The sequence below is a fragment of the Apus apus genome, chromosome 2, assembly GCF_020740795.1.
Source record: "Apus apus isolate bApuApu2 chromosome 2, bApuApu2.pri.cur, whole genome shotgun sequence".
In the NCBI taxonomy this organism is placed as follows: domain Eukaryota; kingdom Metazoa; phylum Chordata; class Aves; order Apodiformes; family Apodidae; genus Apus; species Apus apus.
In genome coordinates, this window is record NC_067283.1 from 107,892,987 (window position 1) to 107,911,615 (window position 18,629).

At 37.0% G+C, this 18,629-nt stretch overlaps 1 protein-coding gene across 3 annotated transcripts in view; it reads left to right on the forward strand.

The window, feature by feature from the left end:
• The window catches only part of MIB1 (MIB E3 ubiquitin protein ligase 1), a 93,134-nt gene extending 74,940 nt beyond the window's left edge, over positions 1-18,194 (forward strand). For 2 of the 3 annotated variants that reach the window (XM_051612753.1, XM_051612751.1), the window contains exon 21: positions 3,145-8,519. In XM_051612753.1, coding sequence (XP_051468713.1) covers positions 3,145-3,285 — 141 coding nt within the window. In that variant the 3' untranslated portion in view covers positions 3,286-8,519. Of the gene's footprint in view, positions 1-3,144; positions 8,520-9,308 lie in introns of those variants that run through there. The other variant, XM_051612752.1, reaches the window with a different exon arrangement.
• The last annotated feature ends 435 nt before the right edge of the window (positions 18,195-18,629 follow it).

Here is an 18,629-nt window from a genome sequence, read left to right on the forward strand (position 1 = left end):
CTTGTATTTTCTGGTTGTCGTATTTGCAGTAGTAAGATCTAATATTGGAATGCTTTGAGAATTTAAGTGCACTCTTTTGCTTTGAAATGCCCTTCCATCCAATAATTTATTTAAATCAGTGTGAAACTGAAGGTTGTTCAGTTCCACTGACTAGGAAGAAGTGATTGTGGTGGTTGTTGTGTGCATCTTGTCTTGAGACTTCTTCATGTTTTCTTTAGTGTCTTTTTTGCTTACTCTTGTGACAGGGCAGGTTGTGTATCATACTTGCAAGTAGTAAGTTGGATTTGATTAAAAATAGTTATATCATCTATTAAATTTGTGCTTGAAGCGTGCACAGCATTTCTCTAGTCGTATATTATTTTAGTTTGTTCTTTAACAGTTCAATTTTCATGTTACATTGGTAATTTTGTACATAAAATTAATTTGTTCTCTTTCAGCAGGTATAATCCTATGTTTCAACTCATACCTTCAATGATAATCTAATATGTTAGTGCAGCAAGCTTTTAAAACCTTTTCTGGTGCCAAGCAGAAGTGATGCTGATGTCAACAGAATCTCCCACATCTGATGACCAGACCATTCTTCAGGAATTCCCTGAATGTGAACCCTTTTGACTGTAATTGCAATACCTTCACTCCATTTCATACATAATCACCATCATCTATCTAGTATCTTTTGTATGTTCCTTCACCATACTTACATCACTTTCTTTCTTCTTAAAAATAAATTTATTTTGTCACTGTGCACCTCTGTATTGTTGGCAAAACTGCTTTTAGTAATGAGGAATTGATACTTGAAGCAGTTTAAAACACCTTGTTAGCGTTAAAATTTATTTGAATTGCAAACCCAGTTACACTTAAAGGTAAGATGAGCATTTTTGCTTATCCAAAGAAGTAGTTCTCACATAGCACAGGTACAGTGACTTTTTATACCATTTGTTTTTCTTTGAAAATGAGAGTCAGGTGTTTCATGCAGATAAAAAAAGTAGTGGATGTTTTCACACAGAGAACATAGTTCTAAATAAACTAAAAGCACAGTAGAAGCAGATACTGCTGATTTCCTGCCTCTCTGGTGCAAATTAGGTATAAGGCATAAGTGAACTTTATTACACTGTAGAAGTGCATATAAGCTGGAGATTAAGTAATGATTGCTCCTTGAAAGTTGGATGAAACTCAGTTATTTGGGCTCGTATCCCACTGGGAAACTGCTGATCTAATCAAGAAAATAGTTGTCAGAATAGAATTGCATAGCAAACAGGAAGTTTTGTTGCTCCTGGCAGCTGAATTCTCCTACTGTATGAAGTAACAAAAGTTTAAGTAGTATCTTACTAAGAAATTAAACAGCTAATGTATTTTTAAATACTCTGCATTTGTACTAAGGAGGAGAAATTGTGCAATTTGCTAATGCTGCATGCAATTGCAGAAAAGATCTTTTAAATGAAAATGTTAGAAACTCTGTGCTTCAGTAAAATCATCAAAAGTAATGGCGTTTGAACAGATTTTATTTTTTATTATTTCTGAGTCCCTTGGTAGATGTTTTCATTTCCAAATGATGATGTGGCATTTGGAGAGAAATAGACCCTTCTAACTTCAGTAATTCTGACATTGTATTTAGGCACAAAAGCAAATAATTAAGCTAAAAACATAGAATAAAAGCTCTTAAGTTTTTTCCAAATATAAGATTTGAGGTTTGTTACAGTACTATGCAAATTCTGGCAAAGCTGGAACACAGCATTTTTGGGAAGACTGAAGGGGTTTTTTTAAGCATAAATTCACATATGGTTTTATCTAGAAGTTTTACATTCCTACTGGCCTGTTAGACTGGTATCCTGAAGATTGAAATAGGCATTTGGACAAATTCCATCCCAACTTTGTATAGGCAGACTGGTGGTGAATTTTTTTTTTGGTCTTAAACTAAACTTTCTATTCTAGGAATTAATACCTGTTGATTCCAAGTATGCTTTAAGGTTGTACTGAATAGGGTTCCTGCTATGGATTCTCTCTCATGAGTTAAAAAAAGTTAAGTAAACCCCCAATGATGAGTAAGGAAACAAGTCACAGGTGCAAGGAGGTGATAAAATAAATTTGCATTAGAAATATGAGCCATGTCAGTATATCATATTAGATATTATATCAACATTTATAACTGTTAGATATGAGTAGTGTGTCTCAGATCTGAAGACATCTTAGATATGATTTGTTGGACTATAGAGTGGGCTTAACAGTTATCATCTGTTATAAAATCTATTCATTTACTAACCTTTGATAAACTGTTATAAATGAAATTCTAGTATGGCTGCAATTTGTTTAATGGTGAAGGAACATGCCTTACCAAAACTTCAATTTCTGCATGTGGCAAAAGGTGAAGGACATTGTTCCTTAGTGGCTTGGTACAAAATGAACTTTGCTGTTGAAGAACTTCAGGGTATAATTTTTGGGCATTGGCTGTCACTTTAATGTTCAGGAATTAAAACTGCTTTTAAAAGTTTGCTGTGCTACTGTTATGACTGAAGGTCACATATTTATTAAATTGTTCTTAATTTGAAACTTGAACTATTCTTTTGGTTGAAAATCTAGATAACTTCCATGAACAAAGGCTGGAATTACAAGTATTGAATCTTTACATTTAGTTTTGTTTATGCAGCATTTTTATTACTTCCACATGCTTGGTGTTTAAAGGTAAGTATATGAATGGCTAGGTAGCCTGAAAAAAACCTGCTAAATCATTACTAGATCACATAAAGCTCTTTGTGTTGTTTGTTCCCTGGAAAACAACATGATACAAAGGTAAATGTTGCTGAATAATGTATTAATATTGCAAACTTGGGAAATGATGTTGAAACTGTGATGTCAGCCTACTGGATTGTCTTACTTGAAGTGATATGTGGAAATAAGCTACATAGATTTTTCTGTCATGATAGGGTAGGGAAAGATGAAATATTTTAAGTCAACGAGAAGTAAAAATGTGATTTAAGAACATATATATATGTTTAGTTTTCAGGTTAGTGGCTGAGTTACGCTGTGTCTGTGGTCTGCCATATTTAAGATGGCATTTTTATTGTTAAATTTCAGTAATTTATTTATTGCATATTCGATGCTGTGTCACTGCTGCCATTGACTGTGTAACCTGTCAAAAATCTTTTCCAGACCATGTGCCCTGTTTGTTTGGATCGTCTGAAGAACATGATCTTTCTCTGTGGCCACGGGACGTGTCAGCTTTGTGGAGACCGAATGAGCGAATGCCCTATTTGCCGAAAGGCCATTGAACGAAGGATCCTTTTGTATTAAGTAGTGGAACATGTGTCTTCTATTAGCTTGTGAAAGAAATAGTAAGGACATTTTGATGACTTTTAAGTCTCCATCAGTTTGAAAGGCCGGGAAGGTTATTAATGAAAGCATTTCTAATACTGTAGCACAGGCTCCTTACATGGTAATTGTTTAAAGACTGTAAACCCACCAAATAAAAGAACAGTATTTGAACAGTCAGCTTTTAGCTTTACTCTTACAAAACATCTAAGTCTGAAGCTAATTTAAAGCAGTCTTTTTTTCATTGTCTTCTTCTTCCCCTTAAAGTTTAAAGGGACAATCTTATTTTGGTTTTGTTAATGTTTTTTCATGTATGTATCAGGTGTCAAGTGATGTAAGGGTTTGTTGTTTTGTTGGTTTTTTTTGTCAGGTAATATCAATTTAGGATTTTTTTGTTTTATTCTTTTCTGGAGAATGTTGGAATTTCCTGTGACAGTTAAGATTCACAATTTTTGTCTTGAAATATAAATAATGCAAAATAGATACAAAATGTATACACAGTAGTAAAAGATAAACAATTTCCACAAGATCAGGCCTCAGAATACAACGTTAAGGTAATTCTAATTTTATTATGTCCTTCGTTGCTGAGGACGTGTTGGGAAGGAAACAGTAAATAGAAAAAGCTAGTTTAAAAACATCATGTTCTGAAAACTGCACTTCAGTCAAACAGGTCCAAGCAAATTTAAATAGTGAACTTCTGCGAGCCACATAATTTTGTATGGAATTGCCTTTAACTTGATTGGAAAGGAAAACATTTGAGCAGTGGGTCAGTTGTCCATTGCAGATGAATGAATTTGGTTGGTTGTAGAGGAACACATATATATGTGTGTGTCTGGCCGTTAAAAAATACTGGACCTATGAATTAAGAGAAACTAGAGATCTTGCAAGTTTTCATCTCTTAGTTTTATTGTCTACAGGCAGGCAGTGTCAACAGCAAAAGAGAAGATTTAATATTGCTTATTCATCTGAGTGTTAAAATTGAAACTTACCTGTGAACATTGCTGGGTAATACTAGAAATCAAGATATTGCTGACTGAGCAGTGAATTTGAACCATGTGATGAAGAGGTGTTCCTGACCCCTAAAATGCAACTGTCAGGAACTGCAAACCATTAACATTTTTATAAGAGGCGTATCCTTCCATCTTTTTGGATGAAAGACAGTATGCTGATTTAGGGATCTCTTGTAACTAAAAAAAGTGTGCTTACTCCTCAGTGATTTGACAGTTTTCTGAGTGTGTAGTTTATATAGCCCTTTGCCATTGTGCAGTCTTCATTTGGATGTGCTCTTGTAGAACAATAAAGAAATCCATGCTGGAGTCACTTAGGTGCCTTACTTGCAGCTAAGATTAATTTCTCATTGGCAAAAGTGTCAGAAGAATGTTACTAGTAAGCTGTGAAGTTCTGTACTTTAAACCAATAAGGTCTGAACACTGACTAATTTTCCAGGAAACAACTATAGTGATACATTAGAAAAGATATATGTAGAGTGGCTTTTAACAGAGCAAAGTAATGTAATACACGGCCTTTCTGTAGCCATCTTTAATTCTGATCCTTTGGTCCTTTTGATTTAATCCTTTAATCCTGAATTGCAAATGTTCATAAGTTATTTTCAGTAATTTTTCATTGGACACAGTCTCAATCTAGAGTCAACATAATAGTCTGTTTTATTTTATATGCTGGTAGTCATGAGATAATTGGTGTATCAATCTTCTTGGCCAAATGAAATAGCCCTCCCTTTTCTTGATGCTTGGGTCCCTACACTAAAATACTGACATTTCAAGCAGCTTGGAAGAGTTTCTGGAAGGTGCTTTTTTTCAGTTCAGCATTTCACTATTTCCACTTAAGCTCTGAGTGCACCTGAGTGTTCACTGCAATTTTCATTTGGCCAATATGCATGTCACTAAGTCTGATTTTTTGTAGTATGTTTGACAGCTGAACTTTCAGTAGTAGGCTTCAGTTTCCTGCCAGTCTTTCTCTGAAAATAATTTTATAATAGGATGTGACATTTGACAATCCATCCTGCATTTCAGCCTGTAGTGCATGAGATCTGTATCTTGGTTTCCTCTGGCTCTAGTAGACACGTCTTGAATATTGTATCCTATTTATTCTTCAGGGGGACCTTTTAAACTGTTGTCAGCACAAAGACAGGGTTGCATTTCTTCTTGGTAACACAGCTCAAAAGTGAAACCTCAGTATTGCAGTTGGCATTTTCCTAATTCTTTTTCACTGGAACAAGCCAGAATTACTTGAAAGTATTCCAACTTAGCATCAGTTGAATAATTTAGCTGAGTAAGAACTTATTGAAAGCATCCTGGGTGGGAAACTGGAGTTGAATGTTAAATATGCCTTCTTTGCCTGAGGCACATATTGTAGCATAGATAGGTAAGTGCTCTGTTAGGCTCACGTTTCAACAGAGAAATGTCTTAAGTTTATGACACTCTTAAATACTTGGATGCTATCACAGTCCTACAGAAATAGACAGTGACTGAAGGTATCACTGTAGGAGCAGCTCTGGTCTATATAAGAGTCACACCAGATGTATGTGACAGCATACTAGTTTGTGATTGGACTCGTGGCACTGTTGTGTGCCAGTTGAAATTAAAGTATATCAACTTGATGCTATTATGGTGCCGTGAGAAACAGCTGAATTAGAAAAACTAAGTAAGCTAACCAGCATGCTTGAATTATTAATATAGGCCTCTTAGTAACAGGTGAAGTAGCTGTATCTTGTATTGAGAAGGCTAAACATTGCTTGCCTTTCGAAAAACGTAATGAGGAATAGTGTTGGCAAATCCGTATAATTTATGGAAATAGATATTTAGATTCATACACTGTCTTTGGATTCTGATGTATAAGGTGAACTAGTGTTGTTGAGGAAGCTAGTAAGTTCATTTGCTCAATTTAGGCTGGTATCATCTGTGCAACATGCGTGGGATAACACTTAAATTATAGAAGGATTAAACCAGAAGCTCAGTTGGAAGCCAGAGGGGTTCATAACAAGTAGGAAAGTTGAGGATGTGTCAAGTGCCTCTGTCTTCAGCAAAAGATGAAAGTGCAAATCTCATTATCATCGCTATTAGTAGGGAGCAAAGTGAAAATGAGAGCAAAACCAGTAAGGCACCTCTCTAATATATTGTAAAATGTAAAACTTGCAACTTTGGTTTATTGTGATTATCACCCAGTACTTAACAGCAGTTTTCAAATGAAGTTGAATTAAATATCTCAGCTTGTTTCTTTGAAACAAACAAGAAGGCACCTAAAAATACATATTGTTCAGGTGCGAGGTATGCTCAGATGTTAAATACTTCTTTCATGTTCTTCTGTTTAGTAAAATACATAAATGATCACATAAGTACACAGTGATTTAAAGTATAAAGACAACCTAAAAGGCTAACAGACTACCCTAAATAATTGTAGCTTGTTAACTTCTGTATAATTTGCTTTGACGTTTTTCCCCCTTTAGCACTTTTCAAAAATTGAGTTATTGTTTCCTACTTCCATTTGTTGAAATACTGTGTGCTTTTATGTTGGGGTTTGGAGGAATCCCCTTTTTGCTGAAGTGGATACTGAAAGTTACGCTGGCAAGAGAGAATAAACAAGTTACTTTGTAAATGTGAAAGTTTTATTAGGAGGTGTCCTTCTTAACTTGGACTAGGTGAGGTTATAGCAGATTTGCACAAGTACTTGTGCCTTGTTAGCATAGTCTTATAATTGGTATTTTAGCTTCTTTTAAAGACATGAAATGGTCTTTTAAAAATAATCAAAGTACATACTGTGTAGATATTTTCTAAAGGTGACATTGTATGTATGCCTAATTATTTTTAGCAGTATTAATTGCAGTTTGTGTAAACACTAAATTGTTTGAAGAAGCTGCTTTGAGCTAGTAATCTAAGCTTCCTCTACAAAATTACCTGTCAGAAACTTAATTTTACTCCTCCAGTAGCAGCTGGTGAACTGAAGAGCCTGTCTTGTTCCTTGTCCTGCGTGGGTCAAATTTGCAATTAAAAAAACAACCCAACCACACTACAGCCTAACTTTTAGCAGTGCTACCTCTTTTCTGTCAAAGTACTGAATTCTTGTCTAGTTGTTCTTTGTCTTTGGGAAGGGATAGGGAACACATCAGTTTTGTTTTGCTTCATCAGTTTTAATGTCTGAATACATTGCAAAGGTTTTTTTACTGACTGTATAATTTAACATACAATAGTAGAGTGTGATTTGCCACAACGTACATTTTATATCATTCTTGCTAAGTTGTTGGAATTTGTACTGTTGTCTTCTTGTGCATTTCATAACTTGTTCACGTTGACAAAGCAAAACTGTTATCCGCAGAAGCTTTAGTATGTGCCATTTTTATCGCTAAGCCTGTGGTAAATACAGAAGTTCTGACTCAGGGCTTTTTAACAACTTAAACACGTTCACAATATTCTTCAGCACATCTTGGAGAACATTCAAGATTTAACGACTGTACAGTGCCTTGATAGAACTATTGAATGGGCAGCAGCCATAGAGTCCTTACAAAATGAAAGTATCTTCTGAATCCAGTTGATGAGTTGATGTTAACATAATTGTAATACCCCTGCCATAGATTTATAAACTTGTAAATACTTTCTGTAAAGGAAAATTGGCAAATTTAGGTATTGCTAAGCTTTCTGAAAGCTGATTGTTGCAACAGTCAGGAGAGTCTGAAGGGCATAGTATTCAAATGTACTGAAGTAGCATTTGTGACAGGAACAGCTGATAAGTTCTGTATGTGATGTTTTAGCATGAGGGGAGAGGCCATTGTATAATCAAACATGTAAAACTACCTGCTTTACTCCAGCCCAGTAAGTCTTTTATAAGAGAGGGAGAAATAATCGGCAACAGATTTGTGTGTTTGCATGTTTAAAAAAACTTGTCTCATTTTGAGCTTCTAGGAAATACTTTCTTGTCCCAAGCTTAGTGTCTTTATGAATGCAAACTATTCATATTAGAAAACAGGTTTACTGAACCACAGGAACATTTTTGCTTTTGTTAAAATAGGCTTTGTATTTTCAGTAAATTGTAGATTTTGACATGACTGTTTATTGGAGAAATTTAAGGTTGTGTGAATGTAGTGGGCTTCTGTGTGCAGATAGCATTCTATATTTGCTTTCATTAAAACAGCTTAGCAAGATCTAAGCTTTTTCAAAACAAATGCTAATGTACTGTATGGTTAATAAAACTTATTATATAAGATGTATGCTGACTTTTTCAAAAGCTTTGATTTAAAAGTGTAATTGGACTGAATTAATACTGATTTTTGTGCACGCATCATTGGGAAGGGAGTGGTGGCTCATTTGACTTCCTCCTTATTAGTTGTAGTGATGTTAGATGTCACCATGGAATTAGAATATTGTGTACCTGAACAAATGTTTCATAGCTCTGCAAGTTGTTGACGTACAGTGTTGAATAGTGCACCAGCCTTTCTTTATTGTGAAAATTTGCAAACCAAATTTCATAAAATTCAGGTTCTCTTTAATGTATCCCTGAAGAGCGAGTTTCTATCAACATCAGAAATGTCGTGTTCCTTTGAATCTCCCAGATACTCAAATACTGTAAGCAGCACAGTAGAAGTATGAATTGTGAATTACGTTGTAACAACAAAAAGGTTGATTTAAAATTTTGATCTAAATGTGCAAATTTTTATCTAAATATGCAGTTCATAAAACTGATAAAGGCTGCTGTTACCATTTATGTTAGACTCTGGGTTTACTTAGAATGGAATGGCCTGTACAAATCTGGCTACATGAATGTGGTCATTTAAAAATCTCCTGCCAGATATGGTATCTCCCATATTCTGAGGCAATAGTTGCTGCATCATAGTTTATATTTTCAGGGTTCAAATTAATGGATACATTAAAAAAAAAAAAAGTAATGGAAGGCAACAAAACCAACCAGACTTTAAACAGCTTAATGTTTTAATTTATCATAGTTTGCAGGTGGAAAATGCATTAATGGAATAAAAAGTTTCTTGCTCTCTTTTTCAGCTTCTTTCCATTTTTCAGGATTTCTTCAACTTCGGTTTATATGACAGGTCTGTATGAGAACATAGCATTTTCAGGTATCTTTTAAAAACTTTTTTCTGTGAAAACGGTTGATGCAGATTGTCAAAATACAGTTTAAATAGCCACTTGTTCTTCGCTTTTGCTTTTCTGTAGCCGATCATTGGAAGTGATGGTAACAGCTTTGGCATAGGCTTGAGACTTGGCCTCTAGGGGTTCAGCCCCTAAGGTTGGTCACAATGGAAACTGATGTCTATGCTGGTGTTTGGTATTGGTGTTTTTAGACTTTGAGAATGCTGCTTCATGTTGTTAATTACTTATAATACTTTCTAATACAAATGCTGTGTAATATCATTAATCTCTGTATAATGCACTTTGCTGTTTTAATTCCAGCTGTAACTAGTAATGCAGCCATCTGTTTGCAACAGGGATGATGAATCTGCAGATTTCCTTCAGATTTGACAAACAGTTAAAGGCAGAGGGTGCTTCTTTATGGGTGTACTCTGTTTTATTTAGGAAAAGAAAAATTAGCAGCAGTATTTGAATAAAAAGTGAAAGCCTTCCTTTTCAGACTTGATTTTCCACAGTACAGAAAGGCAGTTTCAGTTAGGACCAATGTCATTGAAGACCATCTTCTTCCTCTTTGTGCAGCCATATTCAAGTCAACAAAGTAGCATGCATAGGAAAGCTTTTACTTTAAATGCTTTTCTTGATGTTTATGAAAAGATTTTGGCTGAAAGTTACTCTAGGGATTTAAATGCTTTATTCTTTTTGCAGTTATGAGAGTAGGCTATCCAGAAAATACTATTTAAAAAAAAAAAAGAAAAAAAGGGCCATTTTTAGCATAATGCTATGATGGATTGAAATTAATTTAAATTACGTTGGAAATCAAGAACTATACTTGTTGATACTGTAAAAGTTTTGTTCTGTTACAATACAAGACTTCAAGTTGTAGGAAACTTAAAGTTGTAGGAAGCTTAGTGTAAGATCTACTATTTATAGTGAGGGTTTCTTGGGGCTTACTTAACCTGCCCTAAAGAGGATAAGGCAAAATTGCATAAGATTAGGAAAATACACTTGTGAGAACGTACTGACTCCTAGCCACACTATAACACCGTTTCACTGCATTTTCTTTAGAAATCAGTCTGCGGGGGAGGTGAGTAGACAAACTGAAATCCGAGCCGATTTCCCCAGTGGTGCTTGTGCATCCTAAAATGTATGAGAGTTTCTTCCACAAGGGGTCAGTAGCACCCCTTTTTGTGAGAAGTTTTTTTGTAATATAAGCACAAAGCAAACAAGGAATAAGGGTAATGATGATTGCATTAATATGTGGGTGGACCAGACCTCACTTGTCCCCTTCTTCAAGCAGGATAAGTATAATTAGCTTATTTGCTGACTTCAGTAAGCACCATATTCCATCCTCTGACTCTCATGTGACATGAACATTGCTACTATTGATTAGGGCAAAGTTCCAGTGGAGTGTTTACCTTTAGCTCTGGTTGAAAGTATTCATTTAGTCTAGCTTTTTTTCAGAAGCATTCAGTTGGAGCAGATAAACTATATGAGAGAGCTTGTCCAGGGGGCAGGGAAAAAGAATTCTGGTATGAGTGTCCCACATACTCTTTATGATAACCATAGTCTCCCTAGATGGCTAGAGCTGATTAATATTTTCTACCCTATAGTACACAGCTTATAGTGAAATATGCTTTGAAGCCTATCAGCCTGCTCAGTGGAAGGAATGTCCAGCTTCTCAAGGCTTCCCCGAGTATGCAAGTTACTTGGAGACAGGAGTTTCAAGTAACTCATTATCTTTCCACCAAGAGGCTGAACACACCAGACAGCTATTCCCTAGACAAAAATTTCCAACCTTTGTACCAAAGTCATATTTCACAAATAGGAATCTTAAGTGTGGTCAATGTCATTCAGGTTGGCACAGGTTTTTACTTAACACTTGCTAAATTTACAAGGGACCTTCCTTACCTTCATGTTTGCAACTCTTCATTCTCTCTTTTGTATCTGTTTTTGTGTTTCATGTCTTCAGGGCTTCTGCCCCTCACTACTCAAGTCCTCCAGTTCTTTCTTTGTCTGTTTTCATTCATAGCAGAACTGTGTGTTAAATCTTTCTTGGAGTCCCTTCTCAATGTGGTGCCTTCCTTGACTCATTAAAATTAATCTCCATTACATTGAAGTTGGCACAGTGCCTTCATGTAAGCGGAGTGGGGCCCCATCCTTTTTTCTGACACCTATCTTAATTGCATATACTGACATGAGGAATTCCTGAAGTCAGTCTTAGCAAAATTTGACACTAATTTATCAACAACCCTTATTTCTCTATATTGGTAGAAAATTAATGGATACCACTTAGGTGGTAGTGGTATATGGGTGCTTCTTTTGGTCTGGTTTCAACTGTAGTAGACGGTATGAGGAAAATTGGGAACAAGTAAATGTTTAGGGTGGAGTTTGTTGTTTGTTTTGGTTTTGTTTTTCCATTAGCTGCCTGAAATTTCCATTGTTACTGTATCTCAGATTTATTTTTTGGTGAAGAAGTCCTTCCCAGAGAAACTCAATTTGAATGGAAGCTACTGTGTCTCAGTCATGTCTGTCTTGCCCACTTAAGTTGCCTGGAGGAAGTCTGTTCAGTTTGGTAGGATCTATTGCAAGGGTATGGGGGTTGTTAAAGAGAAAGTTTCCATTGTTGGTCATCTTGCTGCCTCTGTAGAGCAGCATGAAAAAGTTCTGCCTCTTTGAATGAAGTAGATCTGAAACCACGTTTCAGGTAATACTCTTCCTACTAAGATTTCATAATCCCTACTGTTTAACATGTCTTGTGATACTCTGTATGAAAGCTGTATAAGATAAATAGCAATTATACAGCATTTATTTCCCAGTGAGCATGTTAGTATAGTTTGTTGGCTTTCAAATACAATGCCATCATTTGCCCTCTCTTCCTTCTTTGCAATGAGACCTATAAAATAAAGGCTGCTTCAGAGCTATGTAGACAAGACTCCTTTTCCTAACACAAAGGACCTAGTTAAGCTGTTCCATGTATAGCCTTACAATTCAAAGCATCAAGCCCAAGGTTTTTGACTGTATTTGTCTGATCTATAGCACTGGGCACATGAAGCATTTAATTCATACTATTACTGGGTTTTGGTCAGGTCATTCCAATGGGGAGTCTTCATGTAATTTGTTCTCTGAAACTGTTCTCCCACTACTTCATATGGAGTCTAGAAGCATTTCACACCTTCTTGTTGGGATAGAAAAGTGTGTTAAAATAAGGAGGTGGAGAAACCTAAAACTAAACTGCAGTCGTGGGCTTAATTATTGGGAATTTTGTGAGGAGGGAAACTCAGATGGTAAATTTGACTGAGAGTAGAGTGGTCTCTTGAAGTGTTTTAAATTCTTCAGTTCCCTCTCTTGAGAGCTTTCGTCATGGATACTTTGAGTCCTGCAACTCTGCTGTCTCCTTTGCATGGCCCACCACTGTGTATAGGTCCCTACACAAACTCTTCCTGTGATGATATCTCCTAGAAACTGAAACTATTCCACATGTGGAGAAGGTAAATGTGGGAGTTAAAAGGCAGTCCCTGATGCAGAAGTTACAAATCTGCTGTTCTGCCTAATACAACTCTCATGTCCCGTGACACACACAAAAGTAAAGGAGTAAGTGATCTTGACTTGGATTTACTGTGAACTGTTTGTGCCTGCAAACAAGCAGCAGTGTGAAAAAGCTACTGCAGATCGACTGCTCAGTAATGAGCTGTGTGAGGTGCTTGCCCTGCAGCAGGCAGTAGTTGTAGGCCACTGACACTTTTAAAGTGCTGCAGCCCAGTAGGCTTGAGTGGGCCAAGCCCTCTGGGCATCTACTTATCCATAAAGCCATGTCAGCTCAGGACAAACAGCATGGAAATGAATTAGATATTAAAAGCATGTATTTATTAACAGGATTTGGATACCAGTTATTTAATTTTAGGCTTTATCTGCTACGCTGAATCAAATGGTGACACCAAGATTTGGTAAGCTGTTATTGAGCACTCCAAGAAAAGTTAGTTGCTGGCTGATTTCATAGTTTTGCTTTTGCAGGAGTTAAGACTTTGAGGAGGTAGTTAAATAGTCTTAAAACAAAACAACAACACAAGACATCTAGACTAGGATTTAGAAAAGGAAGTATCTTTTTTTTTTTTTCCCCCACTTCTGTTTGGGAGCTGTGCCTGGTTTTAATTTCCTTTGCCAATTTTCATTTAGCCAAAAATGCTGCTGTAATTGCTACTTGCTGTTGGGATTGACCGAAACCATACATACATCCCATGCGTCTGTCCCTTCTGTTCCCCAGCACCACCCTCCCTCTCACCAAAGAGTCCTTCCATGTGAGAATGTACTCATGGGGTTATAGGAGAGCTGGTGTTATCCTTGGTAGCTTTCCCGGGCAAGGAAAGGACTTGATTCTCTAATGTTGATTTGGTCTAGTCTTTTTCTTTCTATCTTCAGCAATCACGTGTAGGGCTGTCTTAGTTATTTCAGGTGACATGTAATTTTGAGAGGAAACCAATGGGGGCATTACTGCTGTGCCTGGAATTTTCAGATTTGGTCTGTCCTTTCCTACAAAACTTTTTCTAGGGAAGACAGGTAAGGGCTTGGGACATCCTAGGTTAAGCTCTTCCCTGCCATGGCCAAATACTAACTTGGGTGATACTCTGTGAGCTGCAGTGTTAAAAGGGGAGGTATAGCTTAAGACATCTTGGTGGCACAATGCCCTGTCAGTTGTAGACAGCAGTGAGAGCAGAAGTGCAGTGCATATGAGTTAACGCAATATTTTACTAGTTAGTACCTCTGGCTCTTCTTGAAGGATAGCTAACCTATAAGGAGGTGAGTAGTACCACAAGGAACCTGGACACAGACATTCCCCAAAGCTTTAGAGCAAGGTTCTCAAGCAGCTGTGTGCATCCTTGGATTGATGATCAGATTAGAAATGAGGGTATCTAAAAGACACCAACTTTGAGTATTTGAGTGAAATTGTCCCTCCCTTTATTAATTTATTTCCTCCCAATACAGAAAGAACATCTGAAGGAAGAAGGGAAGCTAACAAACTTAGCTCATTTTGCTGTGAAGTGTTTATATACAGCATTGGAGACCTCTGTAGATAACTGTGAGTCTGGATGGGGGAGGAGGGGGAGAGGGCAGAGGAGAGAGAGGCCTTTAATGACGTGTTACGTTATTGATGGAATTTCTAACCCAGAGGAGAACTGCCTGCCTCGGAGCTGAGGTCGGTAGTGTTACCCACAGTAACTGGTTGTGCTTGTTCATAGTTAATTTTTATTTTATTGCTCAGGTCAAAGATAAGCTGGTGGCTCTGCTCAGTGTGGTGAGTATCTGGGAAGAGCCGCGTATTTCTGCTGAACACAGCTGCCAAAACTGGAGCAAGCCAAGGGAGAGCAGTTCTTTTGTCAGGGACAGAAATGTGTTCTGACACAACTTTCTTATCAAAGGGAAGGATTTTTCACCTCAGGAGGAAGTTTGGCTGGAAAGGCATTGGATAATTTCTTTTTTTTTCAGCTCTGAGGGAAGTCCTGTATAAATTTTTCTGTAAATATAATAGTTCTGCTTCTGACTGTCCTCTGGAGAGAACGTTAGTGGCTGTAGACGTGGGAAATAATAAAGTTGACTAAACTGCTTTTAATCCAAGTAAGTTAGCAAATACACCTTGCATGCTCACAGCCAGGAGCTATTTGCTCTTGGTTCATGCCATAGAGCAATCAAAAAATAGTTATCTTTTTTTTCCTATTTTTTTATTCCAAGTGTTTCTGAAGTTTCCCTTGATCCTTTCCAAGCCATCAGCTTGTAGTTAAATTGAAACCTAGTCTTTTTTTTTGGTGAACACTTTGTGTGACGGGTGCTATTTGCTTGTGTTACAGCTTAAACTTGGATAGATTTGTTTAAACATTAAGAACCTATGTCTGTTATAAAGAAACTGCTCTAATAAAGTTGAAGAAGCTGTTCCTTTTCTAATTGAGGCCTTTATGCTGGGTTTGGTTAGATTTAATTTCTGTGCGTTTCCTGAGTCTTTACTCGGACCTCTTAGTTCTGTGCTACCCCTCTTTCCTGAGTGTGAAATGAGAAGAATATTGCTTGGGGATGCTAGCAGAACTCTGCTGGTGTAGGCTAGGGAGCCTACAAAGCATAAATTCGTTTCCAAGTGTATGCAGTGCTGTACCAGCTCAGCTCAGTGTTTTCCTGATGGAAAACTAAAACCTAGTACTAGTGCTATGTTAGCATTGCCAAAGACCAAGTAGACATAAAATGAACTGATACCTTGAGCTGTCTAAACAACAGGAATTATTAACTTGTAATTATATGTAAATGCATGTTTTATTATAGTTAAGTAACTGCTTATACTTTTGCGTATTGAAGCTTTAATGGAAGAAAGTTGTATTGTATACAGTTACTGAGTTGTATTACTAAGTGAGCTGACAAAATGCCAGCTTTTGGGTTGGGATGTTTTTCTGAGTTGGTTTCTCGGTGATCTTGTCAGCCCACTGGAGCACTTCAGTAATGACTCTGAAGCTTGACCTGCCGCAGCCAGTGGGTGTCACTGCAAGCATTAGAGTGAGGGAAGAACAGTTTTGGGGAGCAAGAATAAAAGTTCAAGTGTAAATGTTACTATTTTTTTAAAGCTAGAAATATAGAAAAATAGATGCATTAAATACTTGCTTACTAACTGTAAGCAGTTGCCAAGATGTTTCTTGGAGATGCTTAGAAAAGGTTTGAAAAGCTTAATCTATTTATTTTTTTAAGATGGTCAGGGCCAGATTGTCTGGTGTAAGAAGTGTCACGGCCAACTTGCTTTGTCATTTTAGCCCCAGATGCCCACTTGCTTCCTAGTGCTGTTATGCACCTCAGATACGAGACTGGCTTGAAAAAAGAAGAAGAAAAAAAAAAAATTAAAAAAAAAAAAAATCCCAGAGCAGGCTTTCCTGAAATCCTTTGAAACCACTTATATGAAATTCTTGGTGTTTGCAGATCCAAGTGCTAAAGGTCACTCTGACTCAAAGCACCCATCTTCCCCAGACAGCTCACCATCCCCAAAACCAGACTAGCTCTGAAGCAAACTCCCTTTCAAGCCGGTGCCACGAGAAGATGTGCATATACCCTCCTGGCCAGCCCTCCACCTCCCACCATCACACAAACAAACCAGCTGCGCAAGCTTTGAACTGTTTACATGATATACATTACCTAACGGTGCCTGCACTTTTGGAAGGGCCCCTCTTACACAGGTCGTTGCTAAGGCTCGCGTAGTCTCTGCCTATGTTATCATGAGGATGACAGTTTAAACAGGCCTTATCGCTGTGTATTCAATCAAGGTTTATGAGGGCTGATAAAGATGTCACCTAGTTGCTTTGTGTGTTCATTAAAACCCTATTGCCCAGTAGGGCTCTGCTGTATTATGTTCTTTTTTCCCCTTCTTTGCTGATTCTTAGCCGTCTTCTGAAGAGAGAGCTACATGTAGGAAGGGATGGTGTCGTTCTTACTTTAGTATTTCTCATATTTCTATGGGAAAGAATGAAAAAATCCCCCAAACAACCACACAATTAGTATCTGGGTTGACATAACCCTATCTGTATTTAATATCTCGTGTTATCGTAATTGCTTATTTAATAATTCAATAAACTTTCCTAAGTTTAGCTTACACATGGCAGTAAAGTGTCTTGTGTGCGCTTTATCTTCTGTCTTGTGTTGCTGCTGAAGGTTATGTTGCTGCTGAAGGTAGGTTGGGAAGGGGTTTGGTGCTACTCATGATACAAGATGTTGGAGATTGAGCTCCTGTTGCTGTTTTTCCTGATAGATGTAGACTGCATATTTGCAACACAGAAACGTAAACCCTGTTGACATACTGTTTTGATTGTCAAAGCTGAAGAAATTATTGCAATAAATAGGTGGTCATAAAAAATACATCAATAATTTTCAGGTTATGATGAATAGAACTAGAAAGTAGGCAAAGATTAAGTCTTTGTCTTGTAAGATCCATTTCTAAGTGGTTTGTTGTTGTGGGTTTTTTTTCTCAACCCATGTCCTTTTCCTAGCTGTATTTTAAAATAAACACTTTGTCCTAATTGTATCTGATACTATGTCCAGTTCTGCCCATCTTCAGAAAAATCTCATTTCTCCAGTAAGCAGGAGTTGCTCAGTTGCATTTTCGTTGTTTTAAGTAAAATTTGTTGTAAAACGAATCAGTTATACAAAACCATAATGAAAAATTATTAGTAGCAGCTGTTTGCTGTAAAAGAGGAAAATGCTGAAGGACTCTGTTGTCTGAAAAGAACTGAAAATATCTAAGAGGCACAAGACCCCAGTTCAGGCTCAGATCAATTGAGATTAAGCATGTGTGTTTAGACTCTTTTGAAAAATGGGGAGAAACTGAATATTCAATTGATTCCTTAGATCCCCAGGTCATAGTAAATTCCTATTATTTACACTGCAGCATATTGGCCCTCTCTCCATCCTATAAACTTTGTGAATACTAATGTCTGTCGGCATTTCAGAAATGATTCTTTCACTTTGTTTACAATTTTTCTGCTGCTGGCAAGCATGGGACTATCAAAGGCTTTAATGCAGTGCATGTGCATTTCATAATAAAATGTTATTCTATGAGGGTAATAACACTTACTAGAGATCAGTAATAAAATGAAAAACAGTGCCTCTCCACCATCACTTGTTAACACTTCTAATGATTGTTTGCATATTAACACTAATTTGTTATATGCTTCCATTTTAGCTCTGTTCTGGCTGGCCTAAGCACGAGACACTTGTATATATAATACTTATGGATAGCTGTGCTGGCTACTGATCTCTGCAATAAAAGTTACTGTAGCATGATCTGGTCTGCTTTTTTAAAAATGGTTTATTTCAGAACCAATTGTTGACCCCTGCCTTATCAATTCACTCTATCTATTTGCCTTTCAACAGTAGTCATGGTACTCTCTAGAGTATTTGTCTGGGATGAAGCTATTTTACCTGGTGCACTGGTGTCCGTTTAGCCTTGACCATGAAATACGCTGGTCACCCAGTAGTACAATATTTTTTGAAGCAGAATTGCTATTTTGTGGCAGTAGGCATTATGAAATAAAGCAAAGTAGAGTCCAGTGTGTCCCTTAGGTCTTGCACCTTGGTGCTTCTTGAACACATCACTGCTTTCTATGCTCTGTTCTTTATCATCACAGCAGAGCATCTGTGTGCTCCAGAAGGAGATTAAGAGTCCACTAAAATATTGTGCAGACAAAAAAAAATATATTTTGCTGAGGACTGTACACA